General features: G+C 60.8%; 1 protein-coding gene across 1 annotated transcript; it reads right to left on the reverse strand.

The window, feature by feature from the left end:
• On the reverse strand, positions 1,493-12,265 carry SOX10 (SRY-box 10). The gene is made up of 4 exons (XM_018048743.1): positions 12,047-12,265; positions 11,002-11,525; positions 5,900-6,168; positions 1,493-3,445 (listed from the first exon to the last, which is right to left on the reverse strand). Exons 2-4 carry the CDS (start codon positions 11,436-11,438, stop codon positions 2,742-2,744), a joined length of 1,410 nt encoding a protein of 469 aa, XP_017904232.1. The 5' UTR covers positions 11,439-11,525; positions 12,047-12,265; the 3' UTR covers positions 1,493-2,741.

Here is a 15,245-nt window from a genome sequence, read left to right on the forward strand (position 1 = left end):
AATTGACTGGACAGGTTTACGAGTATAGATGATAGAATGGATGGAGAGGTTTTCAGTGGTGGACACAGGGTCTGTCCCTCTCATTCCAATCTTTTTTCATTAGTAACCTGAATGAGGATATTCAAGTTTCAGACATGAAGCTCAGGAGAGCTATAAATTGGATTCAGAATTCCAAAGGATCTAATATAGGTGGGAAAATGGTCAAGTGCAAAAAGATGAAATCTGTTCAAGACCAGTAAAAAAAATCCTGCATTTATCTACAACACATCAGCCAAGCAGCAGAAAACCGCTTGTATACAGTTCAGGGTGGTCCAACTTGGCCGCAGGTTTTATCTGCAAGAGGTAGGATTTGTAGTTACCACTACACTTCATGGGAGCCAGCAGTTTTGGTGAAGTGGCCTGAAGAGCTTGCATGGCAGCTTCCAGGTGGCAGTCTGGCCACCCTGGAGGACTGGGCTAGTTCTTGGTGCCCCCTTCCCAACCCGAGGTCGTGAGGGGCTGGAGCCCATAGATAGAAACAGATACTGGATCTAGGGATGCTGGTCTGGAGCCGAGACGGAAGCATGGCCTCAGATTACAAGTGGCAATAAGTCAGGTGGAAGAGACGATGGTTAAGGGTGCAAGGTTTGGAGTCAGCTGGTTTCAGATTGTGTACCAGTACTTCTTAGCACCCACCTCTCAAAGCATCAAGACCCCGTCTGGGAAATGGGGATAACGATTAGAACACTCCCTCATAGGCCAGAAGGATGTAAAGCACTCAGCCAGGGAGCAGCCAGTACATGGGAGCTATTAATGTCACTATGAACTGGGTGGAAGGGGAAACTTCAGCCATCAGAGCTGTTCATCGATGGAGCGTGGAGAAGAAATTTCCCCTGTCTCTGAGGTGGAGGAGCCCCAGGTCCCAGAGTGCAGGTTGGAATTCTGCTGAGCAAAGAGCTTTTGGGGAGGAAACCCCAAGGATTAGATGGTTATTATGTCTGCCATCCCAGTTTATACTTAGACATGGGCAGCTGCTAGATCCTGGTGTGGACCTGTGTGTGTGTCTTGCTGGGGGAGGTGGCAAGTGGAAGGTACAGTGAGAGAGTGCCCACTCACTCGTCCTAAAGGACCAGGCCTACTGACTGCAGACAGCAAGACAGACCTGATCTACCTTTCACATACTTGTTCCTTGAAGTCTTTGCAAGGCCCCTTCTCTGCTGGGTGAGAATGGGCTGCTTGGAAGGCATTCATGCAGAGTTCCAGCTGAGCCGGCAAGTGGCTCACCTGCAGTGTGGACATAGCTGGGCTGGGGGCAGAGCTCCAGTCTGAGGCCTCAGTTCTGAGCACCCACTGACGCCACTGTGATGCCGGCTGTCCTGAGCTACTGCACTGGGTGAGAGAGGGGACCTTTGGATTATCTATCCTTTGCATTGTACCCTCTAGCTACTTCCAGAAAGCATTTAAGGAAGCAGAGGTGCAGGGATAAGAGACCAGGTCAGGCCCACCAAGCAGGTAACCGGAACCTTTAATTTTATTATGTGGAATGCTTAATGCAGAGTTAATAAGGGCTGGAGTACCTAGCAGAGGGGAGGGTGGGCAGAGGGAGCTACTGAGATAAATAAGAGGGGGGGCAGTAATGAGTTACATGTGGACTTGGGGGTGGAGGGATGCAGAATAGGAAAATGGGGGCAGAAGAGAGCTACATACTTTATTCAAATACCACTGGGAGGCAAAGGGCAAAAGGCCAGGGCAGCATGTACATGTCAGGAGTTTAGTGTCTTCAGCCTGCTGCCAGCAACCAGGGTGCTGGGCCCTGGGTCTCCCCCTGGAGCCAAGGGTTTGGGCCTGAGCAGCTCTAACTCTCTGGGAAGCCCAAGGAGTTGGGGCTGAGAGCGCACGGACCACAGAGCCTGGCGAGGTTGGAGGGCAGGGAGCTGGTGGGAGCCGGGAGAAAGGCTCTGTGAATTGTCTCCGAATCCTTTCCTGGGGCCCCGGCCTCCTCACGTCCTGGGTGTACCTCAAAGTTGGGAGGTTGTCCTGGAGTGGGACCTGGGCCCTTTCGCTCCGTTAGACAAAGAACGAGGTTATTGGCATCGAAATGGATCTGAGGGCCTCTGTGCCAATTCCTTCCTGTGTTCAGGAGGGCAGGGGCACTGAAGGGTTGAGGAGACTTCCCTCTGAGCTCCCATCCCACCCCTACTCCCTTGAGGCGATTCAAAGCTGTCCTCAGTGCCCCGCACCCAGGGGCAGACGGAGCCCCAGTAGTCCCTGACGCAGGTTTCTGGTTGGCCCTGCTCTTAAGACACGTGGCCTGGGTGCACGGGTTAGGTCAGACCCCCTATTCCTCACGGAAGAGGAAACACAGGCACAGGGGTGGCTAGGCCTCCGATTCCCATCCGACCGACCCTGGGTGCTTCACCCTCCCAGAGGAGGGTAGGCGGGGCCTGCTCAGATCCTGGGATCGAGGGTCATTCCTGGGGGGGAAGGTACAGCCCCTCATTTTTCAGTTTAGGGGCAACAAGCTACCTCCTTCTCCTCTGCCCAGCCGAGTAGCCCAGGGCTGTGCCTGGGCCAGAGCCTGGGTAGGACGGGGTGGGGTCATCAAAGGCAGTGAGCCAGACAGAAGGCCTTCCCCTCAGCTGTCAGCCTCTGCAGCCTCCTCCTCTGCCGCCACCGGGCCTGAGATGGGCGAGGAACAGGGCGCGAGGGCTGGGGGAAGGGGCAGGGCAAGACGGGTGGTGACGGGGGTCCGGGGGCCCCCCCTATGGCCGGGACAGCGTCGTATATACCGGCTGCTCCCAGTGTGTGGGGCTGTGGGACTGGGGCCCTGAGGGGCTGGGGTCAGAGATGGCCGTGTAGAGGGGCCGCTGTGAGGGCCCCATGTAGGAGAAGGCCGAGTAGAGGCCAGAGGTCTGGCCCGAGTGGCCGTAATAGGGTCCTGAGGGCTGATGGTCAGAGTAGTCAAACTGGGGGCGGGAGATAGAGGGGAAGGCAGAGCCGTAGTGGGGCAGACTGAGGGAGGTGTAGGCGATCTGCGAGGTGGACGGCTGGTCAGCGTAGTGTGGGGGCCCCTGGGGCCCCGCGGTCTCCGTCTTCACCTGGGCTTTGGCGTCCACGCCAGGCGGCGAGACCGTGGGCAGAGCCACACCTGGAGGCTTGGAGATCCAGGCAGAGTGTCCGCTGGCCACAGCCAGGGCGCTGCCCAGCCCGTAGCCAGCTGCTGAGTAGCCGCCCACGTGGCCTGGGTGCCCGTTGGGCGGCAGGTACTGGTCCAACTCGGCCACATCGAAGGTCTCCATGTTGGACATTACCTCATGGCTGATCTCGCCGATGTCTACGTTGCCGAAGTCGATGTGAGGCTTCCCGCCCTCCCCCAGGGAGCGCCCATCCCGCTTGGGGTCTGCCTTGCCCGACTGCAGCTCTGTCTTTGGGGTGGTCGGAGGGGTGGGCGGGCCATGGCTCTGGCCTAGAGGGCGAAGGGAGACACAGACAGAGAGAGAGGAAGCAGGAACTAAGGTCAGAGGCTGATGGTTCATTTTTCAGATGCGATGCCTCCGGGAGGCTGAGGACCCATCACGGCACGGCCTTGTTCGTTTTAACGTGTTTGGGGTGGCCTGCGGTGGCGTTTGGCTATATAATGATCTTAGGTTGATGTCCAGTCATTTATGAAATTCCTCAGTCCTAGGAATGAGTCTTTTCTTCTACCAGGATAGGACTCCCCTCTCTCGCCCCCGCCCCCTCCCGGAGAGGCCTGCTTCATTTTGAGCAAGTTTCCATTGTCCCCATTGGAAGGTTCTTCCTCACACCAGCTGAAGTCGGCTGCCCTCCCGGCGCTCCTCAGCTGTGCAGCCCGATGCGGTCTGGCCTGTAGGCCCCGGCTCGTCTGCTCTCTCTTAAGCACACTCGGCCTCTGCTGGTTGCCTGCCCTGCTCACCTCTCAAGCCCTTATCACTTTGGCTGGCTCGTCTGCACACCTCCACCACCCCAGACCCCGAATGGCGATGCATCACCTCCCACCCCATCCCTCCACCCAAGGCCACCTCAAGTGCCCTTTATTCAAGGAAACCTTCCCTCCCACCCAGCGCCCCCGACCATGCTCTCAGCTCCCATCACGCACCACGCGGCCCCACTATCCCTCCAGCTGCCTTCTCCCTGCCCGTCCAGGAAAGTACTGACGTGAGTGACCTGTGCTACCCCGTTCCTTCGTCTGTCCGTTTGCCCCTTCCCAGGTCCATTCAGCAAACACTTAGAGGGCACCGCTAAGCTCCAGGCACGGTTGCCAGGCATAGGGGAATACAAACAAGTCAAATGGTTCCTGTCTGCACAAGCTCCTGGTCTTGGGGTGGGGGATCCAGGGATCCACCCTGGGCTGGAGGGCAGCATCACAGGTGCTATGGTGAGGGATGGGTGAAGGGCTCAGGAGACCAATGGAGGATGCCGCTTGCCCTGCCCTGGGGACGTGGGGAAGGGCTTGGGGAGGAGGAGTAGCTGGGCTGTTTATGGGGAAGAGAAAGCCAGGTCCACAGTAATAGAGTGAGCTGGCTCTGTACATGATCCAGGGTCTTGTGTGTGTGTACTCCTGAATCTCCGAAGGAGTGTGAGGGAGGGATGGCTGGATGGGGGATCCCTTTGGACAGAGACCATGTTCATGGTCTAGCAAGCCAGGCGCTCCTTGAGGGCAGGCCTGTGCCTCCTCCATCAGACCAGAGGCAGCACTGAGTCCTGTGCTGGCCAACGCGTCCGGGCTCTGAGTTTGAATTCTCGCTCTGTCACTTACTGTGTGACCCTGGGCAGACCCCTATCTTCTCTTATCAGCTTCCTTATCAGTAAAGCAGAGATGATACCAAGCAGTTGAGAACATGGCTTCCTTCCTTTCCTTGACCAGAGACTGGTGGGCAGCTGGATATTTTTGGAGACTGACTGGGTGGACAGGGGGGTGACTCCTGCCCAGAGGTCACGCTCCCTCTGGGTCTCGCATGGGCTTCACATGCCCTTGATTCTTCCTGTACTTAATTCACGTGCTTTCATCACTGCTCATCCCTCTATAGAATGTGGGCTCCTGAGGGACCAGGGACCATGGGAGGCGACAGGAGGCTCCAGGGACCGTGGCGTCTCGTTTGGACGCCTGGTGTCTGCTTCCAGGTCTGGCACAAAGGACTCGGAGTGTGTCTTCTGAAGGCAGAGCTCTGCTCACCGACACTGGCCAGGAGCCTGGCCCCAAGCACGGTGTCCTGTAAGCTACAAGCACAAGGGACGTAGCTATGGTGCCAGCAGAGGCCCTGGAGCCCTCAGCTACACGGCAAGTTACCCTCAGTTTTCTGTACGGTCTGCTCTGTAGCATGGGAGTGATTCGCCACCCAGCTGAGGTCTGCGTGCAGGCAGCGGCTGCCTCATCACAGCGAAGACGATCGAACGAGCTCACACACACAAAGCGAGCAGCGCAGTGCCCGGCGCAAGCGCTCAGTTACCGTCAGCTGCGCTCATCGCCAATGAGAATGAAACAGGACGCCCTGCGTCCGGCTCCTCCGTGCCACGTGCTCAATGTCACATGCCGTGTCTCCCCCGTCAGACTGGAGGTGGAGGAGAGGCCACGCGCTGTCCTCTGTCTGCCCTCCTGTTTCTCAGAATCGTCCTGTCCCACCTTTCTCTGGTGTAACTGGCCCACTGGCCTCCTTCACGAGTCTCTTCACCCCAAACCAATGCCCCTCCTAGCAGTCCTGGCCGCAGCCCTCTTGCCCAGCCGCCTCCCCTGACCCCTGAACCCCCTCTGAACTGCCACTGGGCCCCTGCAGCCCAGCTGAGCCACAACTCAGCCCAGCCAGCCCTTCCCAGAGCCTCGGGTCTCAAGTCCTCCTCCAGCCTTTGCCTCTCCCCGCTGCTCACAGCCTCCTCCCACCCGAGCTCCCAGCCCCAGGCTCACCCGAGGGGTGCTCAGGGTTTCCATCTGACATCGGGGAGCCCTCGCCCGGGTGCCGGTGGTCCAGGTGGGCGCTCTTGTAGTGGGCCTGAATGGCGGCCGCGCCGCCCTGCTCAGCCTCCCCGCCTGGGCACTCCGACTCTCCCTGGGCCGCCTTCCCGTTCTTCCGTCTCCGCGGCTGGTACTTGTAATCTGGGTGGTCCTTCTTGTGCTGCATCCGCAGCCGCTCTGCCTCCTCAATGAAGGGGCGCTTGTCGCTCTCATTCAGCAGCCTGGGGTGGGGTGGTTGGGGTGGGGGAGACAGCAGAAGGGTCACCATGAGCGCCTGCCCTGGAAGAAATGAGGCCTGGGGGCTGGGGGAGCCTGGCGGGCAGGGTCCCGGGTGGCAGTCGTGCTGCCTGGCCTAGGGACTGGAGGATGTGAGCCCAAGGCACCACAGCCTCCGAGGGCAGCCATCTCTGCCCCCAAACCTCTCAGGGGCTGGAGTGTGAGAGAAGAACCAGCCTGCCGCTCCAGGCAGCCCCTGAGGATGGGGTTAGAATAGAGCTTACAACAGAGCTTCCTTCAGTTTGAAAAGTGAAAGTGAAGTCGCTCAGTCGTGTCCGACTCTTTGAGACCCCATGGGCTGTAGCCTACCAAGTTCCTCCGTCCACGGGATTTTCCAAGCAAGAATACTGGAGTGGGTTGCCATTTCCTTCTCCTGGAGATCTTCTCGACCCAGGGATTGAACCTGGGTCTCCCACATTGCAGGCAGACGCTTTACCGTCTGAGCCACCAAAAACTCCTTCTTCAAAGCTGTCTGCAAGTAGAGCTGGCTGCCTCGTTAGGGGGTGAGCTCCCTTGGGACTGGAGATGTGCAAATAGGAGCGGCACGGTGAGGGGGAAGAGCCCAGTGTCTGCTACTTCCTAGCTGTGTGACCGTGGGCAAGTCATTTCTCTGAGCTTTAGTTTTTTACCTATAGAACAAGGGTAACACCTACTTCCAGGTGTGGGAGTGGCCAAGAGAATGGCTGTGAAGCCCTGTGCATGGGACCTGGGACCTAGGGATTGGGCGGTGGGGGGGCAGCACCTCAAGAAACAGGTGCAATTCTAATGCTGCCTGCGGGGTGGTGGGCAAGAGGACCTGCAGTGGAACCCCTCAACTCTGGAGTCATTTTTGTGAATTCCAGCGTGGTGGGGCCGAGGGGGGCAGGATGCGTGTGCCCCTCACTACGCACAGACCCCCACCTCAAGGGGCGATCGTATCTCCTTGTTGAGGGAGTGAAAGAATGTAAAGGAAGCTCCTGTCTTCTAAGACCCTGGATGGGGGCATTCAGACCCTCTTCCCAGTCTGAGCCCAGCCAGTGGGACGCAGCCCCTGCAGACCGTAGGCCCACCCACCTGACTCCAGCCAGGGCTGGGGCCGCAGGGAAGTTCAGGGCTGGGCTGTCGCTGGTGAGGAAGACAGGAAGGATGCCTCAAAGAGGGGCTCAGGGGGAAGAAACAGATTCCCAGATCCCCAGACATAAGGGACTCTCCAGAAGCAGCTCTGTCCTTTAGCCCAAAGGGCCTCTCTCTCCAGCTGCCCCCTATACCCCCCTTCCCCGTGGGTGCCCTCTTCACCCAGTCAGGAGAAGGCAGGGCCCTCCCTGCCCAGGATGGGAGGGGGTGGTCATACCAGGCACCTCCTAGCGGGCAGCAGCATTCCTCTCCAGCTTAGCCTGCTCGGCTGCCCTCCCCCCAGGCCGTGGCCCAGCCCAGCCCAGCCCAGCTCTCTCCAAGGGCCCCTCTAGCTGAGTGACGGGATGGGGACCCCAGACCATCAGGGGCAGGGAGTGGATGCAGCCCTTCCCACCCTAGCTGCGCCCTCTCCCCCGCCCCCAGCCAGCCCAGGGTAGGTGGGGCAGGCCCAAAGGTGGGTGTCTGGTGAGGAGGGGAGGTGGCACGTGGGGGTGCCTCAACCAGCCATAGCCCCGGCACAGAGGCTCCTAGAATGGCAGGGGACCCTGCACTCCCACCCCAGACCTTCCCTGTGCCCTCTGCCCACTGGCAACCGGATGTGAATCCGCAAGAAAATGGCAGGGGGCACGGAGTGTAAGCAGGGGCACAGGCTAGAAGAGAGGGAAGACTCCAACTTGCACCCATCGGTGCCTCCCAGCGCTAGTTCCCACCAGCACCCTAACTTGGAGAGAAAACTACCTGGGGGTGGGGGTGGGGTCTGCCAGCCCCAACCCCAGTCCTAACTTGAGCCCAACACCAACCTTACCCACAAACCCAACCCCAGCCTCACCCAGACCTTCAGCTTCAGCTCTGTTAAGGCTCTTTCCTGACCCCAAACCCGTCCTCCCCCACCACAGAAACCCAACTCCAAATTTCATCTTGACTCCAGCGCTAGCCCTCGGTCACCACAGCTCTAACTACAAACCTTGTTTGCTTTTCACCTCTGGGTCTCCAAGGTCTGAAATGGAGAGGGAAGGGGTGGGCTGACTCCCCACCCGAACTGAAATCCCCAACTGGCGGGGGCGGGGGGCTTCCACGCTAGGGCACACTGGCTCCACTACCCCTGCTCCCCTGGGGGCTCACCTAAGGGTCCTGGGAGGTTCCAGCCTGTGACCCCACCTTTCCTGTCTCTTGGCTCTAATTATCCTCCCCAGGAGGGTCAATCAATACACTGACCCTCCAGCATGATGAGCTCAACATCTAACAGGCCTTTCCTGGGCGGGCACTGAAGGTTGGCAGTTGGCACACTCCCCTAGCCACTTGCAAGCCAGGGCCTGGACGCTGGTGTGGTCTGACCCCCTTCCAGCGTCCCACACTATCTGCATGTCTTTCTCTTTTCAGGTATAGGGCCTCTGATTGCCAGTTCTGCCCAGCTAGCCATCCCCCTTCTTGATAGCCTGAGATTCATGAGACGGTGGAGAGGCGGGGCGCGCAGATTTCAGGAGAAGCCCCTAGAGAGGCGGGCTAGCTTAACCCAGTCCAGAGGTCTGCGGGGTCCCCACCCAGGATCCGAGCAGCCCACTCCCTGTTGGCATAGCCTTTGACCCTTGTCACTGTCTGGTCACCCTCCCACTGCTGGGGTGGTCCTGAGTAAGCAATGCCTGCTTTCCTGGTTGCCTGCCCTGCCACTCAGGTTGGCCCCTGCGGGTCACCTTGGGCCCCTGTGCACACAGCCTGAGGTGAGGGGCAGTCAGGAACAAGTCCCTTTGAGGGAGCCCAACGTGGGGTTCTGGGCTGGGGGAGCAGGGACAGACAGGGACAATGGAGGGTCCAACCTTAAATCCTTGGTAACAGCGTGGGGGAGAGGTGGGAGGGGGGCGGTCCATCCTTGCTTTGATGCTCTTACTGGGCTTACACTGTGGTCTGCTCATGGTCCCCAAGGCCCGTTCTGTCTGCCTGTCTGCCTCCCTCCTGGTTGTCTGTCTTGCACTTGCTCGTCTCTGTCCCATGGCACCAAGGGTCCTGGCTTGGGCTGAACCCTGCCACGATGTGGATGGACCTTGGGCAGAGGAGCTGGCTTTGACCTCTGATCCTAGGCAAGGCCAGACCCTCTGAGTCCACGCAGCAGTTTGACCACTGAGCCCAGGGCCTGCTGGGGTGAGCCGAGTGTTGAGGGGGGAGGGGAAGAAGCACCAGGCCTTTGGCAAACACATGGCCAGGGCCAGGCCCAGGAGGCTGGATGCGAATTCCTCTTGGTCTCTTGGGGGCTTTCCTGCTCCTTCCACCACCTTGAGTCTTTGGTCTTCTAGGCCAAGCTCCACTGTGTTGGGGCTGGCAAGGGGAGGGGTGGCAGGCTCCCCTGACACTTTCTGCAGCTTGGATGCTCCTCATTCCTGCTCTCCTCTGCCCTCACCCCACAACCTCCTGATCGTGTCTTAGAGGGCAGGGGTGACCCACTTCTGTCACCGAGGATAGTGTGTGGGAAGACCACTGGCTGAAGCGTCAGGAGACCTGGTTCTGGCCCTGGCTCTACCACCAGCTGTTACATGGCCTGGGCGGGCCCTCTGCCTTCCTGGGCCTATCTCATGGACAATCTAGCGGGGAATCAGGTAACCTCTGCAGACTCTCACCTTCTGGAGCCCCTGTTCTCTTTCTGAGCCGCCCAGGACTTCTTGGGGGGCGGGGGTGGCGTTGCCCTGGTCAACAACGTATTCAAAAGGGAGCAGCCTAAACCCCAGACCAGAGGTGAGGCCGACTTCCTTCTCAGGGGCATGTTTTCCCCCCAAAGTCTGAGCTGCTTCCAGAGAACCTGGGACTCTGAGGGACTCTGGGTAGGAAAGGGGCCAGCCTTTCCTCCTGGCCAGGGCTGGAGGGGTAGGAGGTTACTCAATCCTGGGTGGGGCCCTGGAAAGGAAGATGGCGCCTGGACTGGGAGAGGGAGGGAGGGGAAGAGACCAGCCTGGCAGCTCTGGGACCTGGTGGGAGGGGGAGTCTCCTCTCCATGGGTCCCCTTTCCTGGGGAGATGAAGAAGCCCTGGGTCTGAAAGAGCTCAGAAGGGTGCAGAGGAGGCGGCTGGGGTAGGACAAGGGCCTGCAGCAGTCGGCTTGGCCTCCATCCCTCACCCTTTCAAAGACCTGGACCTGAATTCCTTGTCTGCCCCCATCTCAGCCTTGCAGTTCTCCACTGCCTGCCTCAGTTTCCCTGACTCTCCAGCTAGGCTTTCAGTTCTTTCCCAGACGTTTCCCTCGCATCCCCCTTGACCCCGGGGCAGTGGCACCCTTGAGTGGCACCTGCGGAAATGGGGTTAGTGGACGACTATGGTGTGGATGCCTCCACCAGCCTTCCCTCCCTTCCACCTTCACTCTCGCCCACGCGGCCCAGAAGCCCAGGCCCCAGCTCCTGCCACCGGCAGAATTCCAACCGCGAGGGGGCGCCTTCCAGCCCAGTGCCCCGGCTCGGGAGCGGGGCCTAGGCCGCGGCAGACCAGCGCGAGCGCAACCCCAAGGGGGTACTGCGGGAAGGGCGGGCCCGATGCCCTCAGCTGGCCATCCAGTCCCATCAAGGAGACGGCTGCCCCAAGAGAAGGGCCCAGGCCCTGAGCGCCTCTCCCCATTCCACCCGCGGGTAGAGGGCCCGGGTAGAGGGCCCGGCGGGAGCTCCCCGGAGGCGGGTCGGGGGCGCTCACCTCCAGAGCTTGCCCAGCGTCTTGCTGAGCTCGGCGTTGTGCAGGTGCGGGTACTGGTCGGCCAGCTTCCTGCGCGCCGCCTGCGCCCACACCATGAAGGCGTTCATGGGCCGCTTGACGTGGGGCTTGCTCTTGCTGGCGCCGTTGACGCGCACCGGCATGGGCACCAGAGTCCAGTCGTAGCCGCTGAGCACCTGGCTGACGGCCTCGCGGATGCACACGGGGAATTTGTCATCGTCCGCCTCGCCGTCCTGCTGTTCCTTCTTGACCTTGCCCAGCTCTCCGGGCCCCGGGCTAGCTCGCAGGCCCGAGCCGCCGCCGCCGCCGCCGCCGCCGTCGGGCCCCAGCGAGGGCGCGCTCCCCGGGGACAGGCAGCGCGGCTCCTCGGAGCCCACGGGGCTCAGCTCCACCTCGGACAGGTCCTGCTCCTCTGCCATGTCGCCCCCGGCCGCCGCCGCCGCCGCCGCCTCGGCCGCCTCCCCGGGGCCCGCCGCCGGGGTCCTGGCGAAGAGTCCAACGCTCACCTGGACGATGGGAAGGAGGGCGTGATGGGCGGCGTGCGCGCAGCCCCGACGGCGGCCCGGCACGCGACTCAGGCACAGTCCCAAGGTGGGGCCGGCAGGCTGCCCCTAAACCCACCGCAGCCCCTTGGGCCCCCGCACATGCCAGACCGGGGCTCGGCCTCTTAGCTCCCGCCTCCATGTCTTACCCCCACCTGGTCCCAACCGCCTCTTGCTGTGGGTGGGTTCGGGGTTTTTTTTTTTTTTTTTTCTTTTCTTTTTTTTAAAAACCTCCTCTTGGGTGGAGGTTTGTTGATGGAAAGGAAGAAAAACGGACTCTTTCTTCTGCTCTAATCCTGGCTCCTGGAATTTCCCACCTTTTCGCTCACCTTTCCTTCTTCCCTTCCGCCTGCCCCCCGACGGGGGGACTAGAAGAGGAACTGGGCTGGGGGCACGCGGTGTCAGCTTCTCTCCGCCCCACGCCCCACCGCAGGGTCCCAGGCCTGGGCCCCAGGAAGGGAGGAGCGGGCTGCGCACTCACTCACCTCCTCGGACCTCTCCTCCAGTCTAGGGCTCGTCCTGAGGAAGTGGAAAACCGTGTCCCAAGGTGTGCGGTCCAGCTCGGGGGCTGGGGGTGGGGGACGCTGGTGGGCTGGTTGGGAGGGGCTGGGGGCCCCCAAGCCACAGGCCACGGGCCTTGTCAGGACGGAGCCCGAATCCTCACCACCAACCACCCTGGCCGGACAGCCTGAGACTGACTGAGCGCTGAGCTGCTGCCGAGGGCTGGGGAAGGAAGGAGGGGGGAGAGGGGAAGGGGGAGGGGAGGGAGGGGAGGGCAGAAGGTGGAGCCTCCAGCGCTTTCCTTCATCCCCAACACTCTGGGCTCCTCCGCCAGCCGCCCCCACCCCAGCTCCCTGCACTGCTGGCTGCCCCCAGGCCCATCCTGGGAAGGTGTAGGAGTGGGGGTGGTCAGGCCAGGAAAGCCAGTGGAGGCAGGTGGGCAGGGTCACAATGTCACCCTTGGGGGAAAATTGGGCCCACCTGGGACCCCCAACCTCTGTCTCAGGTGTCGGAATGGGCAGCTGGCAGAGGAGAAGGCAGGTGACGGTTCTGTCACATGGGGGGTGGCACTGGCCAGTGTTGCTTCACTTAAGACCTCTTATTGCGTGCCAGCCTGTCTCACCCCGCCTCCTACCCCCCACCCAGCTGTCCTCTTTCTCAGACAGCAAGAGAGGAAGATTACAGGTCCATACCTGGTGAAGCGGGGTGCAGCTGGATACCCCCTGCCCGGTGCAGATGCCCCGGCTTCACCCCCAGTCTCCTCTCACTGGACACCCAGCACCACAAGGCCTGGGCTGGCTCAAGAGAGACAGACTAAAGTGTGCGGGAGGCTGGGCCCGCGCTGGGCTGGGGTCCTCTTCAAGCAGATCTGAAAAGCTTCTGGGGCCCCATTTCCTGGGACCCAACTCCCTCCACCCTGGTAGGGGGAGTCCCAGTCCTGGTTGTCAAGACACCCCCCACTCCCCCACCCGGAGAAAGGGTGAGGAGTCTTCCTCCTCTCTGCCCACTTCTCCACTCAACCCCACTCCCCGCAGCGGGGTGACTCCGTCATTTTTTTGTCCTGCCCATCATCTAAGGCTTTCACAGGCCTCTAAGACCACAGCCCCTCTCTCGTCTCTAAAGGTGGGTGCTGAGGCAGAGGTGCGGGTATGTGAGGAGGACAGATGGAGCCAGGGCCGCGATGATGACCATGGACGGTTCTGAGCTCCTCAGCGGCTGGGCGAGGCCCCGGGCCCAGCCCAAGGGAGTCGCGTCTGGAGCGGGGCTGGAAAGGGGGTCCAGGAAAGGCCTTCTGCTTGGGAAAGGCCAAGGGGGTTGGAGGGGGTGGGTAATGGGACACAATGAGGTAGTCACACGAGGCGAAGGCATGTTGGGGGTGGGGGGAGCGGACACTGGAACACACACACACACACGCTCGCACACACAACCAGCCAGACAATCGGGCCAGTGTGTCTGGGGCCTCGGAGCCCAGTGAATTAGGAGTTTGATAAGGGTTTTCTCTTTCTCTCGCTCGCCGGCCTTGGACAATCTCCCCCCAGTTTTCCTCGACGCCACCCCCGGCGCTGCCAACCCTCCTCCCCCCGCCTCCCTTCTCTTCCCTGTGCCCAGACTCTTGTTCGGGGCCTTGAAACAGTGAGCTGTCTTTGTTCGAAATACAGGTGAACGGCAATCATGTGATTAACACACACACACATAAAAAGCTTTTTAACAGCGCCCGCCCGGCCTCAGAGCCGCCCAGAGAGGAGCCGCCCTGGACGGACAGAGGGACGGAGGGACAAGCATCCCGTTGGTCGTGTCCGGCTGCCCGCGGCAGTCTCCGACACCCGCTGCGGCCCGTCCGCCGCCTGCTTGCCTGGCATCCCTCGATCCCGGTGGGTCCCTGCTCATCCTTCCAGCCCTTGGTTCCTCCTCTTGAGGAGGTGTGGTATCTGTGGCATCCCTGACTCGGCCTGAGACCCCCCCCCCTGGGGCGGGGAGGGGTAGTTACAGAGGGTAAGAAGCCAGGTGTGGGGTCCCATGACTCCCCTTTTGACTGCCTGCCTCCTCCCTTACCGCTCCCCCCTCCTTGGCCCAGCTGTGCCAGGATGGGGGTGGGGGTGGCGGTGGGCGCTCTGGGTCTGCAGAGAAGCCAGGCTGGACAGAAGAGTCTTCTCTCTTCCCCTCCCTCTGTCTCTGTCTCTCCCTCTCTTCCTGTTTCCAAGTGCTGTGCTGGGCTCTCTGCTGAGAGGTGCTGGGTGAGGAAGGTGGGCCTGCAGGGGTGTGGGGCAGGGGGGCGAGTGCTGTCAGATGCCCAGGGCTGTGGATGGGCGTGCACACTGTGCTGGGAATACGTTGCCCACCATGCTGGCAAGTCTTGATCCCCTCCATCTGTTCCAGGTCCCTGGGGCCCAGCTTTCTCCAGCAGGGGAAGGTTCATCCCTGGAGAGCAGGGGGTTTGGAGATGGGGAGGGTTCCTGGAGGAGGACGACGAGGACACGGGGCCAATGTCCTTGGCAGAACCAGCCTGGTGGCCAGCGCCCCCTTCTGCTCTTTTCTCCGCTGGAGATGGGAGGGGTCCTTGCCCTCTCATTCCTGACCCTCCCGCAGGAATGCTGGTGACCCCTTACCATACCCCACCCCCCAATCCCACGTATACCCATCCTGGGAGAGGTGTGGTGCTGGGCAACTCTGGAGCCTGTTCTCTTTCCCCAGAAGGGAGGGTATAATGGTAAGGTTCAGGCTGGCTACCCTGGGCGGAGGCCTTTCAGGACCGGCAGGGTTTTTCTGGGATCCAACCTGGGTTCTGTGGAGCTGGTCCCAGATTTACTCCTGAGATGGGCCCCTGAGAGGAAGAGAGCAAATGAAATTCTGTCCATCAGATGTAAAGCCCACTGACGACTCTGCCTGGTGGAGCTGCTTTGGGTCTGCCGTGACCCTTAACCCTTTAGCTCCTGAGTCCTCTTCTGGGGGGCACTGGTCCAGCTTTGTGGAAGGTCCCCGTCCCTCATCTGTCCCCTGGGGCATTGGTTACATCCCCCCACCTGCCTCCCAGATCCCCAGGTAAGATGTGATCGGGAAATCTGCTGTTCAGCTGAGCCAGGGCCAAGCCGCAAGGCCCTTCAGCACCTCCAGGCGTGAGGATGAGACCCGCATGGTTCAGCTTGTCCTCTCACTCCTTCCTCAGGCCTGTGCCCTGCTCCCACT

This window comes from Capra hircus, chromosome 5 (assembly GCF_001704415.2).
Source record: "Capra hircus breed San Clemente chromosome 5, ASM170441v1, whole genome shotgun sequence".
Classification (NCBI taxonomy): Eukaryota; Metazoa; Chordata; class Mammalia; order Artiodactyla; family Bovidae; genus Capra; species Capra hircus.